This window comes from Acyrthosiphon pisum, chromosome A3, assembly GCF_005508785.2.
Source record: "Acyrthosiphon pisum isolate AL4f chromosome A3, pea_aphid_22Mar2018_4r6ur, whole genome shotgun sequence".
NCBI lineage: Eukaryota > Metazoa > Arthropoda > Insecta > Hemiptera > Aphididae > Acyrthosiphon > Acyrthosiphon pisum.
The window spans coordinates 28283657-28310217 of NC_042496.1; the positions used below are offsets into that span (position 1 = coordinate 28283657).

General features: G+C 30.9%; 2 protein-coding genes across 51 annotated transcripts in view; both read left to right on the forward strand.

Moving 5' to 3' along the window:
• LOC100161231 (down syndrome cell adhesion molecule) overlaps positions 1 to 18342 on the forward strand; it is a 69103-nt gene extending 50761 nt beyond the window's left edge. For 19 of the 50 annotated variants that reach the window (XM_016807200.2, XM_016807209.2, XM_016807174.2 and 16 more), the window contains exons 13-36: positions 9306 to 9425; positions 9500 to 9682; positions 9743 to 9890; positions 10015 to 10163; positions 10235 to 10366; positions 10439 to 10606; positions 10663 to 10885; positions 11019 to 11260; positions 11338 to 11493; positions 11559 to 11698; positions 11821 to 11977; positions 12042 to 12311; positions 12373 to 12604; positions 12681 to 12857; positions 12934 to 13100; positions 13449 to 13637; positions 14112 to 14273; positions 14428 to 14574; positions 15129 to 15316; positions 15469 to 15634; positions 15866 to 16015; positions 17208 to 17271; positions 17572 to 17577; positions 17963 to 18342. In XM_016807200.2, coding sequence (XP_016662689.1) covers positions 9306 to 9425; positions 9500 to 9682; positions 9743 to 9890; positions 10015 to 10163; positions 10235 to 10366; positions 10439 to 10606; positions 10663 to 10885; positions 11019 to 11260; positions 11338 to 11493; positions 11559 to 11698; positions 11821 to 11977; positions 12042 to 12311; positions 12373 to 12604; positions 12681 to 12857; positions 12934 to 13100; positions 13449 to 13637; positions 14112 to 14273; positions 14428 to 14574; positions 15129 to 15316; positions 15469 to 15634; positions 15866 to 16015; positions 17208 to 17271; positions 17572 to 17577; positions 17963 to 18035 — 3809 coding nt within the window. In that variant the 3' untranslated portion in view covers positions 18036 to 18342. Of the gene's footprint in view, positions 1 to 36; positions 325 to 9305; positions 9426 to 9499; positions 9683 to 9742; positions 9891 to 10014; positions 10164 to 10234; positions 10367 to 10438; positions 10607 to 10662; positions 10886 to 11018; positions 11261 to 11337; positions 11494 to 11558; positions 11699 to 11820; positions 11978 to 12041; positions 12312 to 12372; positions 12605 to 12680; positions 12858 to 12933; positions 13101 to 13235; positions 13416 to 13448; positions 13638 to 14111; positions 14274 to 14427; positions 14575 to 15128; positions 15317 to 15468; positions 15635 to 15865; positions 16016 to 17207; positions 17272 to 17571; positions 17578 to 17962 lie in introns of all 50 variants that reach the window. The other 31 variants (XM_029491446.1, XM_029491447.1, XM_016807216.2 and 28 more) reach the window with 3 other exon arrangements.
• A 6184-nt stretch (positions 18343 to 24526) lies between these two features.
• LOC100165351 (nesprin-1-like) overlaps positions 24527 to 26561 on the forward strand; it is a 56667-nt gene continuing 54632 nt past the window's right edge. Inside the window, exon 1 of the mRNA XM_029491432.1 lies at positions 24527 to 24711. The gene's annotated coding sequence lies outside the window, so the exon portion shown is untranslated. The remainder of the gene's footprint in view (positions 24712 to 26561) is intronic.

Consider the following 26561-nt stretch of genomic DNA (forward strand, 5'->3'; position numbering starts at 1 on the left):
TTGCAATTTGTACACATGAACAATTCCATTTCATAGTCCCTCCTAAGATGATGCCTTTTACGTTCGGTGACGATATCCCCGAGGCCGGTGAAACGATTTCGATCCAGTGCACCGTGTCTTCCGGGGACATTCCCATCGAGTTCGCGTGGACGTTCAATGGTAAATCGACCAGCGACTTGGCGAACGTTTTCGTCTCGAAAACCGGACGTCGAGTCAGTTCGTTAACCGTGGAATCGTTAAATGAGAAGAACGTCGGAAACTATTCGTGTCACGCCAGAAATATGGCTGGAGAAACCGGCCACACCGCGTCATTGTACGTGAACGGTAACTACCCGCTGATAAAAATCCGGGCGGCAGGGTCGTCGTAAATGTATATTATATTTATAGGTAGTAGGTACCTACATAAACCTAGCATGCGCACTAGAATTGCAGAAATCTTTGCAAATAATTGTCAATATTGTGTGTGGGACGATCATTTTGACTACTGCGGATTACAATGATTTTGAATGAAAATATCTCATTCTTTTTTTCTTAATAGTTTTTTCAATGTTTTTAGTATCATTAGATCGGAAGAAAAATAACATTTTCTTAAATTGTTGATGTATCTGTTTAAATATATGAATTAATAATATACTAAAATACTGAATTATAGTATTGTTTTTCAATCCGAAATATCTAGATTGATAGATAGGTAAGTGAACAGAAACGTTTTCAGAATTGAATTGCCCGGTTTCTATTTTTCCACTATTCTATAAACATTGAGTTTTGATATTGCTCATTGATAAATAAAATAAAAATGTTTCGATTAACATTCAAAATTTATATAATCAAAAAAAAATGGTAAAAATGTTATTCTACTTCCGACTGTGAAATCAAATATAGTTAAAATTAGTTTTCTTATTTCAATAACACAAAAATATGCTTTGTCAAATTAATGTAGTCTTCGGTTAAACCGATCATCCCTCATACCTACTTATATAGAACACTTTTGGTTGTACACATATGGAGCGATTCTTATATCGCAGAACACTCGGTATTCGTTAACCTGACATAACCTTAATTACCCTTACCCGACCAGCTAGCGGTTGGACCAGTAGAGAACGATACCAAAAATTGCATAATATATTATTATTGTATACATACATGATTCCGCATGATTTTTTTATGCAACGTTGCCATTTAAATTTGTTAGCTCTCATTATTATAAAATATAAATTATAATTTAAAAATAAAAAGTGACGTGATACGTATGACGTACCGTGATCGCTCACTATCATTTACCTACATATTATTATACTACGCGCAACATACATCAACAGTTTACTAAAAATCCCGAAAAACAGTATCTTTATTATATATAAAATTAAAATAATAACTGGAAAATAGATAAATATTTTAAGTACAACTTTGAACCGTTAATAAAGCTAGCGTCTTACGTTCAAGACGATATTTTAGTATCGAATTAAAGCTTAATTAGGTATGAAATAGACCATAAGCCTAAGTCAGAATATCAAATACGATGATACGTCCAACAAACGTGTCAATTGTTAAATAAAATCGTATGGTTTTCAAAACAGTATATTAATCGTCTATTGCACAAAAAACGATAGGTATGTACGTGAATACCTACCTGCGTTACAATATTGTATGTTTTGTTTGGTATGGCAACGTGGTATTTAAAACCACTCGGAATCGTGTACATAAAAATTTAATTCGGGGGAACGTGTATAGTATGATATATGATTATGTATTATAATAATGAATATTGATTATTGAAATCCACACGATTCCTCAAAATTGCGGAATCGTGTCGCAGCTGGGTTGGGCTGAACGGATGGGGTTCGCTCGAACTCGTCTTAGGTTACGTTGGGTCGAGGAATATTGAGTGACAAGTGAATCGATAAAATACATGCAGTACGCTATAACGTCGTTACACATTATATACCACACGCATACACATAGGCATTATATTATGTTGTTTATAATATTATTCCGTTGGACTTACGGTAGTCCATTTCTCTTTTCTCTGTTCCTATCCGAATATTATTGTTTATGTTTTCTCATTGTTTTGTCGGTCTGCCCATCTGCAGTTTTTCCGAAAATAAAACCGTTCACGTTCGGGGACACGCCAGTGTTCGCCGGGCAGTCTGCCCAAGTGGCCTGTTCGGTTTCAGAGGGAGATTCTCCGCTGGAGTTGTCGTGGACATTTGACGGGCCCCGGGACGTGTTCGGTCTGGGCGTGTCCGTGCTGAACATCGGCACGAAAACCAGTCTGTTGTCAATCGACAACACAGACTCCGTTCACCGGGGAAATTACACTTGTAGCGTCACGAATCGCGCAGGTCGGGCGTCCTATACGGCCGGCTTGAACGTACACGGTACCTACTTACGATTGGACTGCATTTTAGCCGGGTCGCTATACGATTTTCAGCATGTGACGAATACTTGTCAGCTGCAAGTTGCAACCATAAACAATGTGTCCCGTAAAGAAGTTGCCGGCCGGCGTCATATTATGATATAATATATTTATTATTATTATTATTAATTTATAAAAAAAAAGTTAAAAGATGGGTGTAGTTTTTTATTTTTTTAGTTATGGTCAATTCAACTTTATAACTTTATACAAATCAAACCTACCGCACATGTGCTGATGTATCTTCATAATTTTTCAACTTTTTATCGTAATTTGTTTTAACATTTATAATCCGTACATTTCTGATTTGATTGTATATGTTAGTTGTAGCACAATAAAATATTTTTAAAATAAAATTACGATAAAAAGTTTAAAGGTTTTAAAGATACATCAGCAAATGTATGGTTTTGTTTAAAAAAAATGTAATTGCCCATAACTAAAAAAATATAAAGTTAGACCCCCCCCCCTCACATTAAAGGTGTTTTTTCAATAACTTAGGGTGTACTATCATTTGACGCTAGTCGGTCACTTCTTCATAAGACACATTGCATACATATTATATTAAAACCGTAGTTCGTAATACCCGCATACGCCCTTATCACCTGCCCGTGGCTCGAGGCTGCAGTCGAACTTTTGCAGTATTTGTTTGTTTCGTTGTTGCATTTCATCGATATTTCGTCCAACGAAAATTATATATATTATATATTATTATATACCGTCGTGATTAAAGTCCGGATTTATGTGCATTATTAAAATTTATTTTTTAAGGGAAATTTAAAAGTTTTCCGCTTTGAATTAAATTTACCGATCCTGTTTTTCCTAATATTCTCCTTCTTCATAAAATCCACAATTATTTCGTTTGATTTGATTGTTATTACCTAATACCTTACCCCATAAATGGTTTCCACTACCTACCCTTCTCAAAACGCGCGGCGATCGTTATTCCCTCAGCAACGCGGTATTTTGAGGAAAAATCGGTACATAGTTACCGATTTATTTGATATATGCGTATTTTATTAAATTCCCGTTTAAGCATTTTTTTAGTGCGTATAAATCCGGGCTCTTTATTATATTATAATTGTTTCCATCGAGTTTTGGGGGTCAATTGATTTCTTCGAGACTATAACGAACATATAGACGTAACCTTAACCGTTTTTTGTCTCGTTTTTTTACCGTTAAGATTAGGACTTTTTTTTGTTATTTTTTTTTTAGTACCGCCTCGTATCGTCCCGTTTGCGTTTGATGAGCCTATATATTCCGGCCAGTCGGCGCAAATCACATGCTTGGTGTCTGAGGGTGACGCCCCTTTGAATATATCTTGGTGGTTTCGCAAATCCGACGAGTCTGAACTGAGACCGTTGCCCAGTGGCATATCGGTGAACAAAATGGGTAGTAAATTGTCTATGCTATTCATCGAGTCCACGTCTTCATATTTCGCCGGGAATTACGCATGTGTCGTCGAAAATCGAGCCGGGAGTTCTAAACACACATCCGCGTTGAACGTCCACGGTAAAACGACGACTATCTATGGCCTTAAAACCATACAACTCCGCGGCTTGAATGAACGCTTTTTGTTATTGGAATGCGTATAAAATCCGTTATTTCTTCTTATATCATATAACAGGGATCGGCAATTAGCGGTCCACGCTAAGTTTTAAAATGTATAAGAAAATGTGTACATATGTTACATAAGAAAGGTACTTTGAATGACATTTTCTTTGGTTTATTTCTATATAAAAAAATCTACAAATATATAATATTTAATTAGTTATTATGAATTCAAAATAATTATAAAGTCCGGCATTTTTATTTTATATTTGTATCGCAATATCGGTTTAACATAAAATAAATAAATATAAGTAGTTAAAAACTTAGATTCTCAGAATAGCATTTATTTTTATTTATATTAGGTTATGATTTCCAGTGTATACCTAATGAATAAAATAATAGATTTTAAATAGATTTTTATGTGAAAATTATCAAAAGAACAATTAATATAAAAAATTGTCATTCAAGTACAATATACAGCCCGCGGGCTTGGAAGTTTTTGAAACTGGCCCTTTGGTAAGTTTTTGGATTGCCCGTCCCTGTTGTTGTTATATGATATATAGTATTATATTATTGCGTCCATCTGCAGCCTTTTCCGCGCGCGCGCATACCACTCTGTATTCATGACGCACAATCCGCGCTCGCGGTGTATATACCTACTCACATTACAGTCAAAAATGTCGTTTTTCATCCCATCCGCGACGCGTGTGTAGGCATCGATTTTTGTTATTCTATAAAATACGATTTTTATTTTGACCGCAAAGCATTTTTTTTTTTCAAAATTCGACAACCATAATTTTTATTTTTAGTTCTGTATAATTTGCAGTCATTGCGTCATGATGATCGGAAACTATAGGAAACGTATACCAGCTGCAAGGCCGTAACTGAAAACCAATCCAATATTTTTTAATATAAATACTGGACACTCGTTATTTTTATGTTAAAAATATAAAAATTCTTTATTCTCGTTATTAATGCCATAACGAAAATATAAAATTATTCTTAATACAGCAGTCAATAAACAATATAATATCCCTAACGGTATTTACCGCTAAAAATTTTAAAAAAGTTCCACCCCCTCTACAGTTACGGTTTTGACCTGGTGCACTGTATGATGGTCGACCGCTTGTGTTTCAGTTGCCCCCCGAATAGAGCCGTTCAGTTTTGGCGATCCCGTGTACGACGGACAGTCGACGCAGGTAACGTGCTTCGTTTCGGAGGGCGATCCGCCGTTAGACTTGTTCTGGACGTTCAGCGGACGTGCCGGCCCGGCCGCCTCACCGCTCCGAGGCGGTGTTTCCGTTAACAAAATGGGAAGCAAGGTGTCCATGCTTTACATCGACGCCGCCTCGTCGTCCCGTCACGCCGGCAACTATACGTGCGTCGCCACCAACCGGGCCGGTCGCGCTGACCGCACAGCCACGTTAAACGTCCACGGTAAAACTGCACGGCGGTCACTACCAACCACCCTTACCGCGGTTATACCGGTTGCCACCCACCTACTTATTATTTTATATTAATATATCATAGTATTGTGTACCGTCCTGATCTTTGGACAAATGTTTGCCCTCGATGGCTGCAGAATCCCGTTTTATTCGAACGTGTGCCTGCAGTTGTGCTTTTGTAGACGTTGTTTACGATATGATTTTTCATTTTCCATTTTTTTCCAGCGTTTCGGGAACCGCCATCGCCACGGCCGTACTTTTTAAGTTCTGCTCCCCTACCACAATCTTTACCATGTTCGGTTGACTTATACATAAAGGTATACCTCTTACGCCTGTTATACTTAATTCGTTACGGATTGGGGATTGGGTTCCCATTTTGTTCTGCAGTAAGGAATTTATTAGTTAAAACCGTGTTTAACACAATATAGCTTTAATGGGTGTTTTTATTAAAAACAGTAGGCCAATTTATTAAATCAACAATAAAATATTTGGTAAATTTTTTCTCGCTCAAATACCGATCAAATCGTCATAACATTTTCACGATATTTCTTGTAATTAATATATATATATATATATATATATCTGAATACGCCTAATCTAATACACTATTTTCTAATTATTTATTAATTTCTTTTAAACATACCTATTATTGTTTAACGATAGAGGTAAAATAATATTTCTTGTTTAGATCATAATAATAGGGTCGCCTAATATTAAAAAAAAAAAGGCACAGTTCTTAAATTATTATAGGTACATAAAATATACAATCCCACGTATAGATACCGATATACCGTAGTCCCACCTACCCATTTGTCCGCACGATGATTACGACCATTAGGATAGACAATAATGTTGTATAGGTATCATATTTTATTCAATTCTCTGTCGGCGGAAGCAATTTTCGGTTTCATTCCACTGCGAGTCGTGACGAAATAATATTTTAGTCTTTCTTCCACTTTTTTGTCTACAATATCGTATCATACAATAGAGTTATATTGTTACCGTCTAATTTTTTTTTATTTTATGATGTCCTCTGACGACGGTTTTTTCGTGCGCGTGTGTGTGTGTTGCAGTCAAACCGGAAGTCGAACCGTTCTCGATTACCGATAGTACGTTAAACGAAGGGGGATCAACGAAAATCTTGTGTTCCGCGTCGTCCGGAGACACGCCGATGCACATCTCGTGGACCGTCGACGGCCGTCGGTTGGCGGACGCGGCTAACGGAGACCGTATCAAAGTGCAGCGGTTGGACGAATTGACTTCGTTGCTTTCGTTGACCAGAGCGTCGCCGGAAAACGCTGGCAACTATAGCTGCGTCGCACGAAACGAAGCTGGTTCCGCCTCGCGCACGGCTACTCTGAAAGTCATGGGTAAACCAAAAATACGCCTGCCTACCATGGCCGTAGCCATTTTCCTCAAAAAATGAGATATCGTAGTATATTTGTCCGCATTGTTCATTTTCCTCAGATAAAAATAAACAAAACAAATCTTGTCCATTTTCCTCCATTATTTAAATAAGAAATTGTCACACTCTTATTAATTTAAATATACTATATAGGTATCATTGTCTGACCAATAGTATTTTTATGCGTAGGTAAATACATCAAATATGAAATTAATTATAGTTAAAAATCAATGTGATTTGTGATAAAATATTATTTTTTTTTTATAACATATTATTAATATTAAGAGTGTTTAAAATTTGCTTATATAATATTTATATATGAATACAAATCAACTAATTTGTGTCATCATTTCATACCTACGAAACATATAAAATTAATAATTAGGTACCTATGATCTTAAATCTTAATATTTGAAGGAAAATAAACATAAATCTATTTCAAAAATATGTGTGGAGGAAATGGAAGATGGCTTTCTCTGTTTTTGGAGGAAAATGAACAATGTAGGAAAACGGTGTCTCATTTTTTTTTAAGAAAATGGTCCTGCCCGCCTATATAACACGATATTGTAATTGGGTACTTCTCGCAAGTTCTTTGTCGCGTCTTTATTTTGTGGTTTTTCTTTCTTATATTTTTGGCTTTTAATGGCGATTGTACGATATACAATAATAATACTTATTATGATTCGTTTTCACTATGCCGTAAGCCAGTCTTCGCCTAATCAACGCGCACGCGTGATGATGTCCGTCGAGTTTTTCGATAGGGATCGGCCCCGAAAGACACAAACGTAGAGCGATATGCGTAGAGCCACGTAGGTAATAATATTATATTATATTATTACGTGTACGCCTTATAAATTATACCCATGGGGTGTACACATGTGTGAAGTGTGTACAAGTTTCGATTTTTTTCCCGGTCCACCTATACGTGGTTTCGTGTGGTTAAAATACCTACCACGCAGGTCGCAAGTATTTATAAAATAATACTTATAGGTAGATATGGTGTTCATCTACATATCGAAAGTTGCAAGAGTTAATCTCGCCCATATTATGTTTTAATGATCGCGCATTTAGAATTCAAAAGAATATTTTTCCTAAATTTAATCCAGCCATCATTATCCGTCCTACACTATCCTTTCTGTTGCTTATAGTGTAGTCGCTTGAATTTATCATAATAATAAGTGCATGCAATTAACACCTCTATATTATAATGGAACGTTATTATTATACGGTTTTTTACATAATTTTTGTTTTGTTCGATAACAATTTTTAATGTGTAGACATTTTTCAAAATATGTATTTACCCCACAAAGCCACAACTACATTTTTTTTTCTTAACAGTTATTTGATATTTCACAGCGTGAAGATCAAATTACAATTATTCAATTTTTATCTACCAAATAATCGCGTTTTTATATTTCTTTAATTTACAATATGCTTCTTTGGCGTTTTTCAATTGAACCAGTGAGACTAATTGACATTCACAAATGTTAAAAATATTGTTACGGTTTTTCAAATTAATTTTTTTCGAGTAAATTTTACTTTACTTAATTACGTCTCGAATAGTTTTATATTATGTAATCTGTCTACACATTTGTGTTATTTTTTGCTGATTAATATACATAGTTAGTACCTACAGTTTTACTACTGCATTTTATTTCCTAGCACGCTTTTACGCACTACAAACTAAGTTTATCTGTGTGATGATGAATTCAAACTTCAAAGTCGTTAAAAGCATAATATATTAACTTTATATTATACTGTTAAAGAGGACGCTAACCATACATTAGTTGTCTCCGTCTTACACACTCACGACATAGCAAATTGTCGTTCACTAGTTTCAATGGTGTGCTGTTATTTTTGATACTAGAGTGAATTGACCTATTATAAAACCTTTTTGTAAGAACATTATCTGTGCTTAAGCGTTCCCGATTTTTCAAAATTTTAATTTTCAAGCAAGATATGGGTATGTGAAATATCGAAAATTAAAAATGGTCATATCTCGCTTGAAAATAAAAATATCGGAAAAATCCAACGCCTAAGCACAGATAATGTTATCATCTAAAAATTTGATAATAGGTCAAATCACTCTAATATCAAAACTAACAGTACACTATTGAAACTAATGAACGAAAATTTGCCATGTCGTCGTACGTGTGTAAAACGGAGACAACAAATACATGGGTTACCATGCATTTGCATACCATTCTCTTTATGGTATATATATATTTTGTTTTACATAAAATGGAATATTTTAATTTCATCACCAGAAAAGCTTATTTTTAAAACTATTAACCTCAAGTAGCAAGAGTTTCAAATTTTGTTTTTTTGGTTAATTGTTAGCAACACATACACTATGTATAATGTATATATTTTTTTATATACCTATAATGTATGTTCATTAATATTAAATTAGTATTGAATATAAATAGACTCTTGCTACTCCATTATTTAATTTCAAGTTCATTATCTACATAATTATTTTTTTTTTATTTAGTTCCTCCCAGGTGGATTCTCGAACCTACTGACAAAGCCTTTGCACAAGGTGGTGATGCAAAAATTGAATGTAAAGCTGATGGGTTCCCTAAGCCTCAAGTGACATGGAAAAAAGCTATTGGTAAGTATTATTGTATAATAACTACCTTTTTGATGACTAAACAATTATTTTATTTAATATAATATGTAATGTAGGTAATTCTCCTGGAGATTATAAGGACATTAAGGATTTAAAACCAGGCAGTGATGACATTAAAGTTGATGAAGGAACATTATCTATCCATAATATTCAAAAAAATCATGAAGGTCACTATTTGTGTGAAGCTGTTAATGGAATTGGTTCTGGACTGTCTGCGGTAATCACTATCAGTGTACAAGGTGAGTGGTAAAAATAATTTATGGATGTATTTATTTACTAATTTTGGAACTTGAATTAAGCTCCACCACATTTTGAGATTAAGGCAAGAAATCAAACATCTGAAAAAGGACAGCCTGCTGTTTTGGAATGTATGGCAAAAGGAGAGAAACCTATTGGAATTGTTTGGAATATGAATAACAAACGACTAGATGCTAAGGAAGAAGAAAGGTATTGTATTTTAATCTAAAAGTACTATGTAAAATATCTTATAGGATTAAGAGATAAAAATATCAATTACAATATTATTTTATTGAGATTAATGCATGGACCTTTATTTTGTTATTTTATTTAGATACACAATTCGTGAAGAAATATTAACAGATGGAGTAAAATCAGACCTAAGCATTAAAAGATCTGAACGAATCGATACTGCTGTTTTCACATGTGTTGCTACTAATTCATTTGGGAGTGATGATTCAAGTGTTCAACTTATTGTTCAAGGTTCATATTTAACACTAATTGTTATACGTTTGTTGTTTCTATACAAATATTGTTTTATTTAACTATTATAGAGGTGCCCGAGATCCCATTTGGATTAAAAGTATTAGATAAGTCTGGCCGAACCGTGCAATTGTCTTGGTTAGCTCCATATGATGGAAATTCTCCTATCACTCGTTACATTGTTGAATATAAATTGTTGAAAAGTAATTGTATAATTAATAAATGTCTAATAATTAAAATTGTTTTATATATTTATATTGTAATTTAATCACCAGACACATGGGAAACAGACATTGAAAAAGTTGAAGCTACAGGAGATAAAACTGAAATGAGTGTAGTAAGTCTTCATCCAGCTACAACATACCATTTTAGAATAGTTGCGGAAAATGGAGTTGGTCTTTCTAAACCTTCTGATCCAGTTACCATAATTACGTCAGAAGAAGGTAAATTATTTTATATATTATTTATTGTGGTTACTGATAAATTAATTGTTACGCAGCTCCTGGTGGAAAACCAACTAACATTCACGTTGACCCTATTGATGAAAATACTCTAAAAGTAATGTGGAAGGCTCCAGAACGAAGTGATTGGAATGGTGAAATTCAAGGATATTATGTTGGATATAAACAATCGTCGTTAGTTGAAAACAAATTTGTGTTTGAAACTGTTGAATTCAGTAAAGAAGAAGGAAAAGAACATTATTTGGAAATATTCAATCTAAAGTAGGTTTTTAATTAGCGTAATATTATATTTATACAATTCATATTTATAATAAATAACTTATGCCCCACATATTTCCCATACAATATTCACCTACTCTGTGTATCTATATTCTATTTCTTCTATGTCATCTAGAACATATACTCAGTATACAATAGTTGTGCAAGCTTTTAACAAATTAGGCGCTGGACCAATGTCTGATGAGATTAAACAATACACTTCTGAAGGTGTACCAGAACAACCACCACATGATACAACTTGTACGACTTTGACTTCTCAAACTATTAGAATTTCTTGGGTATCACCACCACTAAATACAGCTAATGGAGTTATTAAAGGTTACAAAGTAATTTATGGACCTAGTGATTCTTGGTTTAGTAAGTACTAAGTATAATAATTTTATTCCACAAATGTTCAAGTTATTTATTTATATTTTTTTTTTTTATAAATTTAGATGAAAGTACAAAAGACACAAAGATAACAGTATCAAGTGAAACTATTTTACATGGTCTTAAGAAGTTTACAAATTACAGTATGGAAGTATTAGCGTTCACTGCAGGTGGAGATGGTGTTCGTGCTCCTAGAATATATTGCCAAACTGAACAAGATGGTAAAGATTTATACAATAAAATGCATAATATCAGTACTTAGTAATTTTTTGTGTAATAATTACAGTCCCAGAAGCACCAGCTGCTCTCAAAGCTTTGGTTATGTCTACAGAATCAGTCTTAGTTAGTTGGAAACCTCCAGCAGAGCCTAATGGAGATGTAAATCAGTACACAGTTTACATTAAACCAAGTGGCGATAATAAAGATGTATGTATAAATAATATTGGAAATGTTTTTATTTTCTTTGGTAAAAACTTTTGAAGTAAATTGAAATAATAAAACCAATAAAAGTATGGTTGTACAATTAAATAATTTTTTTTTTATTGTAGAAAGAACCATTGGCACATAAAGTTGCTCCAAATCAAATGAGTTTTGAAGCGTCTGGTCTTATTAAGCAAGATCCTTATGAATTTTGGGTTACAGCATCGACAAATATTGGTGAAGGACAACCTACCAAATCAATTGTTATTGCCCCTAGTACTCGAGGTATTTAACAATTAATTATAGTTACCTAATACAGTAGATGAATAATACTTGTATTTATTTTAAGTTCCTGCTATGATTGCATCTTTTGATGATTCATTTGTCGCAACATACCGTGAAGATGTAAAACTTCCATGCTTAACTGTTGGCGTACCAGCCCCAGAAATTTCATGGAAAGTTAAAGGTGCACCTCTTGAGAGCAATGATCGTATTCGTCAGTTACCAGAAGGTTCTCTATTAATTAGATCTGTCACTAGAACTGATGCTGGAGAATATTCCTGCTTTGTAGAAAATTCATTTGGAAAAGATAAAATCACACATCACATTGTTGTCTTAGGTATTTTATAAAGTAGGTACACAATGTGAGTATGATAATTCATGTTAAAAATATTTTACAGCACCACCTCACAAACCAGAAGTATCTGTTGGAGAAACAACATCCAACACAATAACATTAAATCTAAAACCTCATGCTGCTGATAAAGAACCTATTCATGGATATACAATAAAATATAAACCTGAATTTGGTGATTGGCAAACAGCTCAAGTAGCTGCAAAGGCTCCAAAGTTTACATTAGAAAATTTATGGTGTGGATCACGGTATCAAATAGCTGTGACTGCATACAACTTGTAAGAATAAATTTATAACTACAAAAGTACAAACTCTAGACCGAATTAATTAAATTACTCAAAATGTTTATTTTAGAATTGGCACGGGTGATGAGTCAGATTTATTGAATACAAAAACTACCGGTTCAAAACCTAAAATTCCAGAAGCAAGTAAATTTATTGAAGTATCGGCAACAAGTGTAACACTACATTTAAATGCTTGGTTAGACGGTGGTTGTCCTATGCTATACTTTGTAGTGGAACATAAAAAAAAGTAATATTTGACAATAATCTTTTTTTTAATAATCAAAAATTAAATTAAAACTATGAATACTTATGTTATTATTAAGATTGCAATCGGAATGGACTCAAGTTTCAAATAACGTAAGACCTGGAGGAAATTTTGTAGTACTTGATTTAGATCCTGCCTCATGGTATCATTTAAGAGTAACTGCTCATAATAATGCTGGATTTTCTGTGGCTGAATATGAATTTGCATCACTAACATTAAGTGGAGGTGAGTAATTTTATTTTTAATCCGTCCTTTCTTCCAAAACCGTTTGCTCACTAGGTGGTGCGTTATTAGTACTTGGAACAATTTCTGAGATTTGACAATATTATTTATAAATGCATTCCTATTTCCTTGTTCCAGGTACTATTGCCCCAGCTCGTGAGGTTCATCACAACGGTTTTGGTTCAGCTACTGATACTGCTATACGTATCATATTGGCAAATTTGAATCTAGTTATACCAGTCACATCAGCTTTATTAGTTATTATTGTGGCCATAATCTTCTTGTGTTACTTAAAGAAAAGAGGAGTGGAGATCAAAGGTTAGTTGTATTTTTTATTTTTTTTTTTTTAAGGTACTATTGCTCCCCCTGCACAAGATGTTACATCCATTTATACTTACTTGCCATGGATACCAAAATGGATTGATTTAAATGTAGTGGTGCCGACTGCCGCAACAATTATAGTTATTATTGTTGGTATAATTGTGGTTTGTTTTGCTTGGTCTCGTAGAGTTCATGAAAATGGACAAACTAGATTGAGAGGTACATCATATTAACTTTAACTACATAAACTCTAAATCAAAGGCATTTTCTGTTTATATAATATTATTAATATAATATGACATTGTAATATGACATTGTAATATGACATTGTATACATATAACAAATATGGTTAGGTTATATACCAGGAGTGGCTAACATGAAGAATCTGATACGCATGCCTACAATAATAAGTGTTATACGAGTAACAGCCAAAAAAAAAATATACTAAAACACATAATTTAATTTTTAAACTATATTTAAAAAATATAATGCATTTTTGAGTTCTTGTTTTGAGCTATATACTCCTGGTAGGTATGTATAATATCAATAAATTTAGAGAGAAAATATGGATATTTGTGTGTAATACTTTTTGTTTTACTTACAAAAAATGCCTATAAACTTGGATAGTTTTAAAATATCACATTGTTCATTTTTGTGTATGTATATATTTAAATATGTAATGTTATTATTAGATGATATGACTGTTTATAATCAATCAATGATTATGGGAGGCAATACACTTGACAAAAGACACGCAGATTTCAATGATGAACTTGGTTACATAGCACCTCCCAATCGCAAACTTCCACCTGTTCCTGGTTCTAATTACAATACATGTGACAGGATTAAAAGAGGTACATTGTTGTAGTTGACTAATATAATATTTTACTGTCCATGATTGTTTTATATTATTTTGCTTTTTTTTTATAATTTTTTGAGTCCGCTCGATTTTGTTTTTATTTTGCGTTTAACTATATTATTTTTGTTCTCGTCACGTTTATCAATCAGGTTTTCCCGGCCCTTACAACGGTCACGGTACATGGAACCCTAGAGCACGCCATATGTATGAAGAACTAAATGGTAGTAATCCTAGGTGTAGGGGGCATTTGCCACCATGTCCAGGGTCCGACGAGACAATGTACACAAGGTGTAGAGGTAAAAAAGATGACAAAAGAACGATCAACTATTGCACGGCAGCTTTATTATTTAATATCAGCAGTGTGAGAGTTTCATTAACCATTTACAAACCAATTTAGAACAGTGTGAAAGCTTTAAGCTACAAATATATTATTGAAAGCTATGTTTAAAAATGAAGCTGGTATTAATTGATATTATATTGATAATAAATTAACACTATTGGTGTAAGCAGTATAATATGTTGCAGTTGAAATATTAGTTTTGAAATAACAATTTTATAATTTTATATGGCAATATTTCTATTGAGTAGTATTCAATAGTTACAACTTATTCAATAATATATTACTATTTATAAAATGCTAACAATTTATGAATAGGTAAATTACATCTCTGAATATGATAATTGACAATATTACTATTGATATTTAAATATTAATATTATCATAATATGTGTTGTGTATACACTATTATGTGCCTTCTTTCGCTGTCGCGAGTTGCTTTGGGTTTTTTTTAAAAATTATATTTGAATGAAAAATGTACTTTTACATGGTTAAGACTTTAAATAATTTCAGGAATAGATGGTGAAGACATCTGTCCATATGCTACATTCCACTTACTTGGTTTTCGTGAAGAAATGGATCCTTCAAAAATGCCGTTCCAAACTTTCCCTCATCCTAATGGACATTGTGGTACAATTGGACCCGGTGGAACTATAGCTAGTAATGGTCTCATGCATCAATGCCCAGGAACCCAAACAATGGTAAACTTATACAATGTCTAATTTGTAAAACAAAAATAAAGTACTTAATTTATGTTTTAACTATAATATTTTTTAGATACTAGTTTAAAAGTATTAAGGCAACTATTAAAATTGTAATTTTTTATAACTAATGTATAAATATTTGATTTCAGCCTCGAAATGGACGTTATTCTCGTGTAGGCGGTGCTAATTCCATGTTTTCACCTGAGTATGATGATCCTGCCAATATGGGAGATGAATATGGTAGTCAGTATGGACAATATGGAGCTCCTTATGAACAGTATGAAAGTCGTGCATCAATGGCTGGACGTAGTATTGGTACTAATTATTATACTCCTAAACACTGAATTAATATTACACTATTCTTCAATTTGTATATTAATTATGAATATATAAAATAAATAGTACCTACATAACATAATATTATGTATGTTTATAGTGTTAACTATTAATAAAACAATTTTTCATGCACATTAAATTGATAACTTAAAACAAATAGTAATCTGGTCTTTTTAATATTATTCAATTTTAAACATTAAATAATTACAGGAAGCCCAGAACCACCTCCCCCTCCACCTCGTAACCATGATCCAAATGTGAGCAACACAAGTAATGAAGCTAATGATTCCAAAGACAGCAACCAGATTTCTGAAGCAGAATGTGATCAACATCAACAACCAGCTACTCAAAATTATGGTGGTAAGCTTGAAAGCTATTTCGGCACTTAGTAATTGTATTATTGATAACGCTTTTTAGAATAGTTGCAACAATGTTTTAATAGTTAATATAAATTTATGTAAAATAAATTATCTTTATTAAGTTAATAGCCGAATTAAGATTACCACAAACTTTCATTTGCATTAGTTGTTGGTATTGTTAATCTTAATTGCAATTGTTTTTCTTTTTACACAATATTAAAACTAGGCAAACGTTTGCGGCCACATCCCACTGCAAGAGGTATTTTGGTATGAAAGGTAAACAAATTCACTATTACAATAGGCTTGATGGTGACTCATTTACATTATTCTAAAACAAAATTATCTACATAATTTATTAATGATTTCAAAATCGCCTAATACTATAATATATTTTGTTTAACCTTGTTTTTCAAACTTTATTTAAACTCAGAAATAATAAAACCGAAATTAACTTACTATGGTCTATAGATCTAAGGACTAAGATACCTAATACATAATTTGGTTTCTAATATATTATACTTACCTACATAGACCACTAACATATATTTGTATAGGTTTTATTGGTTTTTATATCTAAACAATTTAATTGTTCCTTTGGTATATATTGTATATTATTTATGTTTATTGTTTAAGCTACGTGTAACTCAAACTCAATATTACCATTACCTTTCTAATATAACTAAAACTCAATGAAATATTTATGCACCAATAATTAATCCTTATCATAATGTGCATGAGTTTTATTACTATTTTAAAATGTAGATAGTTTTGCATGCAAAGGCCTAAAAGGTAAGATTTATTATTATATTCAATACACAGTTTTTAATTTGATTTAATATTAATAAATAAATAAAAAAACACAGGTACCTTTGGTTATTTTAAGATCATTCCTCAACTTCCGTTGAGATCAACATTTAATGAAAATTAGTTTATGCTTTTATAAATTAATTTTTCATCTGCATTAAAACCTAATAATTTTGCTACTTATGCTTTCAAACTAAAAAAAAAAATATGTACATATTGTTTTAACATATAAACAACTAAATAGTGATGGACTAACATGGACTTGTATGCATTATCAAAAGCATATTCTGCTTACGGTGCTTCAACACATTTCACGTTGCTTCGACAGTCATTTTTTAAACTCAACATATGAATACCAATGAAAGTAGCCCATTAATTTTGATTTTCAGCGCATTTGAAGGGCAATACCAAGGATGGTATGACCACAGAAGAACTTCGAAAACTCATAGAAAGGTCAGTGAAATAGGCCTATACAACATGTTCAGAATATTTTAGTGTTTACTGATGTACAAATAAATAAATTAACATAAGCTACATATTTTATAATTATTTAGGCCAACCAAAATTACCCAGTAAACCTATAAAAATCAAATAAATAACCAAAATTTAATTTAAAATCCATTTTAGGACTAATAAAATTAATTATACTATAAAATATAAGTGTGAAGATTAGTTAGATTTTAGATTTAACAATCATACGTTAACTTGTTATTTAATTTTGTGTGTGTTTTTAATGCATTGGTCATAACTTAGGAAACCGTAAGTATTTTTTTTTTTTGCTATTAAACTATATCGCTCTAATAAATAAATAACATTTATAATAGGTACCATATTGTCGTGCATTGTGTTTTATAAGTAAAAGTAGAACTGTGTGATGTGAGTTTTTAAGTAGTATGCATAGAAGACAATAATATGGTATTTTATTTTGTATGACACAGTACATACAAACTGTCATTTTAACATTTGTGATTTAGATATTTATTATAACCATCTACTTCTACTTATTAATAAAACAATATTATTCTTAAAAAAAAATATCCTTTTATGACTTATAATCTTAATAGCTTACAAAATAGGTACTTAAAAAAAATTAATTTTTTATTTGCTTATTAAATATTTACATGTTATTTTGATTTGTTTGTAGAAACGAAGCCCCAGCAGGACAACAACGCCTCCAAAGCGGAGGGCTCACAACCTACGATACTGTGGCAGTGTAACCTCTAGTCAGCCTAAAACCAAAATATTAATATTTCAAATTATCTCGAAAAACAAAAATCTTTTTCCCAAAATATTTGATCTGCACTTTAAACTATATAGCGTTTTTAACAGATTTACTTATGCACATAATGTGAGTAAAACAATATTAGACTCTGATAACAATGTCCCAATTATGAGTGTCTTATACAATAAGAATCCTAAGTGTTGTGTCTTTTTTTCGCTTTAGTGGTTTAGATATTTAAAATAATGTCCTATTTTAAAATTTAATTATATGTAATGATCTGTGAATATTAGGTTTATTTTATATATTTTAGTAGACATTTTTAGTTTTATGTCATTAGCTTAGGTACCAAAAAAAAAAAAAATAATAACAATAATAATAATAACAGGAATTTTATAATTCTATTAAAAATATTTCGCTAAAAATATTTTTTTGAGTTCCTTTTACGCGAGTACAAAAGTATTGATGCGCCATTTATGATGTTTCAGACAAATATTAGAAACTGGGTTACACTACGGTAATCAATTTACTACATTTTATGTAGTTAAGATGTATGCTTTTTAAATACATTCAAGTATAATATACTATTATTATTATTTCTATTATTCAAAAAAGTAAATTCCTTCTTCCTGTTGACTATGTTTATGATATATTTTTTCTATCTTTGAGAAAAATTTATTATCGTCTAAATCGAAATTATGTGAATCTAAACTTCCTTTATGCTCTTCCACTTTATCAAAATTCAAAACCACTAAGCGTGAGATGATTTAAAAATGTACTTCTCTGTATTCTTTGAGCTGTTTAATTTTTAGACATTTATTACTAAAAATCTAATGTTACTTTAGTTAACATATAAACAATAGTTATTTTAATTTTGTTAATAATTTATTTTAATGGTGCATACAATATTATAGTTTTGTAAACGTGTTTCTTTCTAAACTTATAATTACCAATTTATAATATATATTAAGGAACCTGATATTTTATTAATTTTACTTTAGCTTTGTGTCATTGTTTTATTTTTATAATTTAAGTTTGATGTTTACGTTGAATGTTTTGTTCGTAAAAAAAACATGCAATCATAATATTATATTGTGTAAAATAGATTTAGTAACATTTGTGGCAACCTAATATTCTAATAAATAGTTCAGAAACATACATAAGAAATCACATTCGTATCAATTATTTGAATACTTTTCAAAATCTTAAGAGTTAAATAATACGCAGTTTACTTATGTATCATTATTACTTTTTATTTTTACCAAATATTGCTCAAGTTTTTTTTTTACTTTACTCCATTCAATATTACTTTACAAAATAAATAATTAATTCCTCTTTTCACACAAATATTTTTCCCAAATAATTTTATCTTTACAACAAAATTATACTTTTCTTTACATTTTATAAATTTGAAGTACTATACAATTTAAATATTAAATAAAACCTAGTGCCAAAATTTGCTTTGTGTTTGAAATTTTGAAATTATGAAATATCTACAATTTAAAAATCTTTAAATTTATAGAATTTTAAGTAATAGATGAAAATTAAAAACTTTGTATTATTATAATAGTAATGAATACATTTTATACCAACTTAAATTATTTGTGTGATTTTAGTATATTATTATTACTAGGGAGCAGATTTTATATAAGTTTATCTAAAAAACATTCAATAGATTTAAAAAAAAAAATATGTTAACTTATAGTTAACCTAATAACATATTTTAAATTAACATTTTAAAAACGATAAGGTGATTTACCTATTGTGTAGTTGTATCTTAGACATCTTAAATTTATTCAATGAGTTAAAAAATATATTAATAAACATTTTTATCATACTAGAAAAATATCTGTTCCCAAATAAATTTATCATATTTATTATTATTATAATATTAACTAATTAAACATTTTAAATTAGAAGACTATATTAAAATAATATGAACTACAGATATAATTTAAACTTTAATAAACCTAGGCATTGATACAATACATTATTTTAAATCATAAAATAAAAATAATCAATTTGGTTTTTAATAAGTACAGAAATAATAGATGTTAAATAACATAAATTAAAGGTTTTAGGAAAAATAGTTTTTTTTTTTTAAATAGTTCACAATGCCATACGTAGGAAATGTTTCTCTGATATTATAGTATCCCATGTTTATTATTAATTATTATATTAACATACATTTAAGATTAAACATTTTAAATATTACATATTATTATTAATTATATATATTTTGTTTTTTTTTTTTTTGTAAATTGTACCTAATACTCAGCTTTATCGATATATAATAATAACTACTGTATTAACTACATATTATATTAATAATATTATATTCGTACCTATTTGTAATGCTATTTTATTGTACGTATATCTTAATAAAATGATTATTCCATTAACGTTTAGTATTTGTATCATTATTTACCTAGGTATTGAAAAAAAGTGTAACATAAATTATTTACAGTGTCTTTGATATTTTAGTTATTATATAGGTAATGTCATGATAGTTGTCATGAAGTCATGTCGAGACAGTCGAGTATAAGATTGGCGGTGTTTTAAATATTATGAATATTACCAGATAATTACTTTTTAATTTTTAGTCCTAAAATCTTTTACATAGATTATAATTTTCTGAGAAACAGAAAATATTTATTTGAAATTTATTAATTTGATATATTTTTATTTAGGCCCTTATTTAGGTCTGACAATATTAGAATAATGAGATTCTCAAAATTAAAATCGAGATGTGCGCATGAAAAATAATTCCAAAAATCGATTTTCATTCGGTACCTAGCTGCAGTAGGTATATAAAAAAAAACTGATCAACCAAAATTAATTTATCGACATCTCTTTATTGGCTTTTTGCCACCACTCGTTTAAGATGATGTCACATCCGCATGTGTTGTCTCCGTCTTACAAATAATGTACAACATAGCAAAAACTGTTTTGCGAGTGACAACTTTTCTCGCACCATATTTGTTGTAGAACTGCCATATTTTCACAACACGTAAAGAAGAACTTTATCTGTGCAACAGCGTGCTCTTTTTTTTAATAGCACTATCCATTAATTTTTTATAAGCAAATAAAAAAAAACAACAGAACCAAATGTTTAGAAGCCAATAACTTTTATTGTATTTATGTTATCCAAAATATGGGCACGCTGTCCCATAGATAATTTTCCATCCTATATATTCAGAAATTTTTGAGCCACTACCACAAACACAGAAAGATAAAAGTTGTCCCGCGCAAAATAGCTTTTGCCGCATGTTGTACATTTGTAAGACGGGGACATCACGTATACGGGTGTACCAAACTGCTTGCCATGGGTTGGATTTCATCCTGCGGGAGCGAGACACAGTAGCTGCTTGTGAGTATTATAGGAATATCTTTCTTTATCGACCAAAGGCATAATGCGAAATTACAATTTTCCACTAGACTTCTTGCACTGGATACATTAACTCTCCAAAACTTTTATCCCTAATTATCGTTTAAGTCCCTATTCGTTTCTCTCGCTCACAATTTATTATCTCTATTCATTCTGACATACTCTGCCAACTACCCTATATGTCTATATACTTATGTGGACATGTGGCTATAATGTTCAACGAACCTCTACGTAGTCAGCTAATGGGTTTCTCAATGAATCCTTCGTTCTCGTTTTAATATAATGGAACCTTGAACGTTTATAAGTCAAATTGTTGATAACTAGAATTTTTTTTGTCCCCGACCAATTCGAGTTATTGAGATTTTACTGTATAATAGATACTAGAAAATTTAAAACCCTAAATTCTTCATTATGAAAATTTCCAAGTGACCGAATCATCATCGTCACGAAACCCAGGTGGAGGGTATCTACAACAAAATGTCGACACTATGTAGTAAGTAGGTACCAAAGTTTTGAAAAACATTTTTGTTCTTAATTAATTTTCAGGTGAATAATGAAAACGATATGGTAATCTGGTGATTAATATATTATTATATCGTGGCCAGCGGATGTAAATTCATGAAATAATGTACCTATTAATGTGGCATGTGACAGTTGACAAGGAATATCATGGAGTTGGACTTTAGGAAAATGCAATCGCTATAGCCTATTAAAGTAGCCAGTTGGTAAACTAATATAATCAAGTTTTGATGCTTGCGTATTTCTGAGTCGGCGAAAATGCGATTATTACTATAAGGTACCTAATAAAAATTACCTAATTAAGTATTTTATATTTCCGTAAAAGTGTAAGACCACGAACGTGACCACAAACTCGTTAGTATTTTTAGCTTCGATTCGATTGTGAATATTACCAATTATTATCATAATATCATACGTCATAATTTATGGTTATGATCGCAGTAACTGCGTTTGTCCGTCGTCCCAAACCGATGACATTTTGCGGTAGAACAAACGGAATAAATTAGGATTTTCCACGTCATAGGCGTTTCCATAAAGGCGTGCCTCTAGTGATTTCTATCTAATATACGATTATTATTGATAATTATTAATTAGGTATAACATCCAAATAAGTATCTGCGAGCTATAATAGTTAGGTACTAGCAGTACTGCGTATTCAGTCCTTGGCCCTTGTTAGACCTTAATACTAATAATATTATAATCTTTGTTTACCTAATTTTTATACCTAATGTATATTTTATTTTATTTTGTTTATATGTTGATCACGTGTTAAAGTGTTAATATAATGTCGTGTTGCTCTAACTATTGTCTCACGAAATATATATTTTTGAGTGCCTACAATTGTATATACCTACAATTTAAGGCGCATACGAGTTAGGTAGGTACATAATATCTACGTATGATGTGAACTTTCTATTTGTTCGCAGTGTTATAATTATTATACCAATGATTGGACGTAGTATTATATTATAGTTTATGTACCTACCTAACATAATGTTATAATATTTCACCATTGTGATACACATGTCTGATACCTAACTAACGTTAATGATAATTAGTTTTGTTGTCTTCTGTTATACGTATATGGTCGTATGGATACCTCAACCTATTAATTAATTTACATCCGTCGCAGACCTGCGGGTTGAAGGTTTAGCCGCCGTATAGGTTATTACTTATTAATTATATACAGGTAAAACTTAAATGTATTGTATTATTATGATTTTTTTTTTATAATATATAGGTATTGTATAGTAGATGGGACATGGGTATGTTAGTATACAGACAAATATATTACAATATGCCTGCCTATAATATGATATTATGACGAAACAATAAACATTTTGAATTCAACGATCCCCAAAAACAGTACAAACATTATATTTTGCTCATCATACAATATGAATAGGTATTATATATTTTAATATTTAGCCATATATTATAACTATATTCTTCGAAAGTAAAGACACCGTTTGTGCTGTATATTCGTCATTTAGACAGTATGAATTTATTACGGATGTCTTGTGTACACGCGAATATGCGATATATTATGTATTTATGAAGGTATTGTGTACTGTAGGAACATTATGTTTAATGTGGAGCAACATTTTAGTTAACGGTTGATCCATATTATAATATTCTCATTTTTGTACCGATATAATAATATTTTAAATTTTTAACGTGATATCTACGGAAAGCATCCAATATTGCGAGGGATTGTAAACATGTAGGTACAATGCATAAATATATTACATAGGCGATGGGTGTAATGTTTGAAAAACTAGCTGATGAATCAATTCCAGTGTTTGAAACGTACAATGTTCACAATTTTGGTGAATATCCGAATAAACAGCGTCATCTTAATTCTTATATATAGCAACACTTACAAACAACTTACATCTATTTATAGGGTATGTTTATAATAATTTTATACCAACGCCTGATATTATTGTGTCCAAGTCCAATGTAAAAATGTCGTTCTTCTAGGAGATTTTTTTTATAAAAGCGGTCGATATTTCTTTTCCTATACATTGTCATATTCGGAAAAATTACAACCGATGGGTGAAGGGACATGGCCCCATTGTCCCTCCTGGCTATGCCACTGAATATTGTACCTATATACGGTTAAACACTGAAAACCGGCATGTATACAGATTTAATGTACTTATTATACGTACTTGCGCCTAATACGCATGTATACAGTCGAGTATCGATGGACGACTAGAATTTCAAGGGAAATAAAAATGAATTCGACTTGTGTATTTTTCATGTAATGCCCCTCAAACGCAACTTAAAAACACTTCCGGGGGGAGGGGGGGGGGTTAGATAAAAATTATTTACCTAGTCTCGAACGTGTATTATTATATTATTATACTATATAATAAGCAGTATGCGTAGGGATTTAGTGGAAATTTAATTTATACAGTTGTGCGTATAATGTGTATAATATAATATAATAATATGCGTATGTGTGTGTACACGCACGAAAAAAGATCGGTCGCCCGCCGATGGGCCACACCAGTGCCAAATGCTATATTTAAAAAAAATCAACTCGCGGCTGGCAGTAGCCGTGCGCGTCAAATCTTTTTTCAGTATCCTCGTGGTCTTCAGCCCAATCCCCTATCCTGAAACAAACTGTCCCCGGTGTGAAACGTGTTCGTTTTAGTGTGTCTTAAAATACAATAATACGTACAGCGTTTCGAGTAGATATCGTATAAAGTTTTGTGATAGCGAACGATCACCGGATTATCACTCATCCCGTAATAAACTGGTGAGTAAACTGCTATGCGTTTTTTAGAAAATTAATTATGATATGATAAATTAATATTATTATTAAAATATATGCAAGTCGGAAGAGAATAATAATAGATATTACAAGGGCCATATTTTAAAAAGGTAAAAATAATTATCCATTTTATTTGATTTTAATTTGTATGCATTCATTACCTACTCATTCGTTCTGATGGATAATAATATAATAGTATACCTAATTTCTTAATATTATGTTGAAATAACTATTTATGACACATGGCCTGCCTACTTATTGTACATTTCTGTGACACTATAACATAGGTATTTTGTATAGTTGATAAACAAGATATTTCAATAAAAGTCTTCGTGTTTTATAGTGAATCCAATACTGTCAATATTGTGTTGTACCATGTACGATGTACAATATACAAATATTGTGTTATGAAATACTTATACTTTTTTGAGTTGGTACATATTGGGTGGGATTGTACTATGATTTAATTATAATACCTATTCATTTAACACTTACATTACCGTGTTCATTAAATAACATAGACAATACTAATTATACTTCTATACGATTGTATAGGTCCTAGACCCTAGTATAGAGAAGATTATAATATATAATTTGGTGAAATGTAAAAACATATTTTTATACTACATATTATTATATCAACGGCGTATATAGGGGGAGGGGGTTATGGGTTAAACACCCTCCTCCTCGAAATGTATTGTTGTTACGACATTTTAATTGTGCAATTAATTTATAATATAAATTAATTTTTTTTTTCATAACCCCTTCCCCCCGCAATTAATTCCTATATACGCCACTACAGTAACTCGTAAGAAATGATTAATTCGTATATATTTGATGGATTCAATAGTTTAAAAGTTCTTTCAATATTTTGATTAAATATTTGTAATTAACTAATAACTTATATAGGCGATATTATATACCTACCTATAAGTACACGGTACATATTCACCAGATATTAGATATACCTACATATTTATGCAGATTTTGAGGCTCCTATGCTTAATTTGTGTCACGCAAATTACGTAGGTACTTACCTGATTAAAAACATTGTATATTATGATGCGATTGAGAAATACGTATCTATTTATAATTTACATTTATACCCGTCAAAAAGAATAATTGACCGGATTAACATCAACATTAGATATAAGGAAGTCTTGCTTTCTAATAGCTAATATGTTTATAAGTATTACATGTAGTAATGGTAGCATAGTTTCAGAAAGTATTCGGGGTATTATAAATATAATTTTTTCCATGAGAACCAAACATTTTTCTACATGGTTTTTTTAAAAAAAATATATATATATATTTATATAACTTCTTCTGTAATATTATAGAGAATAAAGTTACATAATACTTAATATAATAATATATAATATATTAATATTATATAATAGGTTTATAGACAGTCATGCTTGGGTATATAAATCTAAGTTTACCTATCTAATAATATCAGTACAATACCGATATACTTGAAAATCCCTGTAATAGTAATTATGCAATAATACATTTATTTTACATTTGAAACAATAATACTGCAACTTGAGTGAATTCCCAGATGCATTATTTATTATATTAACTAGCGTATGAGGTATCTATTTAAATGGTTTCGAGATCTTGAGAGGTTTTTTCTATAGGTGCCCTATAGTTTATTTAGTTAAACTGGTCAAATTTTGAAAATTTTTTGTTTATGAAAAACCTACACAATAAAACTTATAAAATTCACAAACATAATAACTATACTGATAATTTCAATATTTTGTACACACTATACCCATGTTAAATTATCTACTAGATATTTTCATCTTAAAACATTTTGATCATCAATTAGT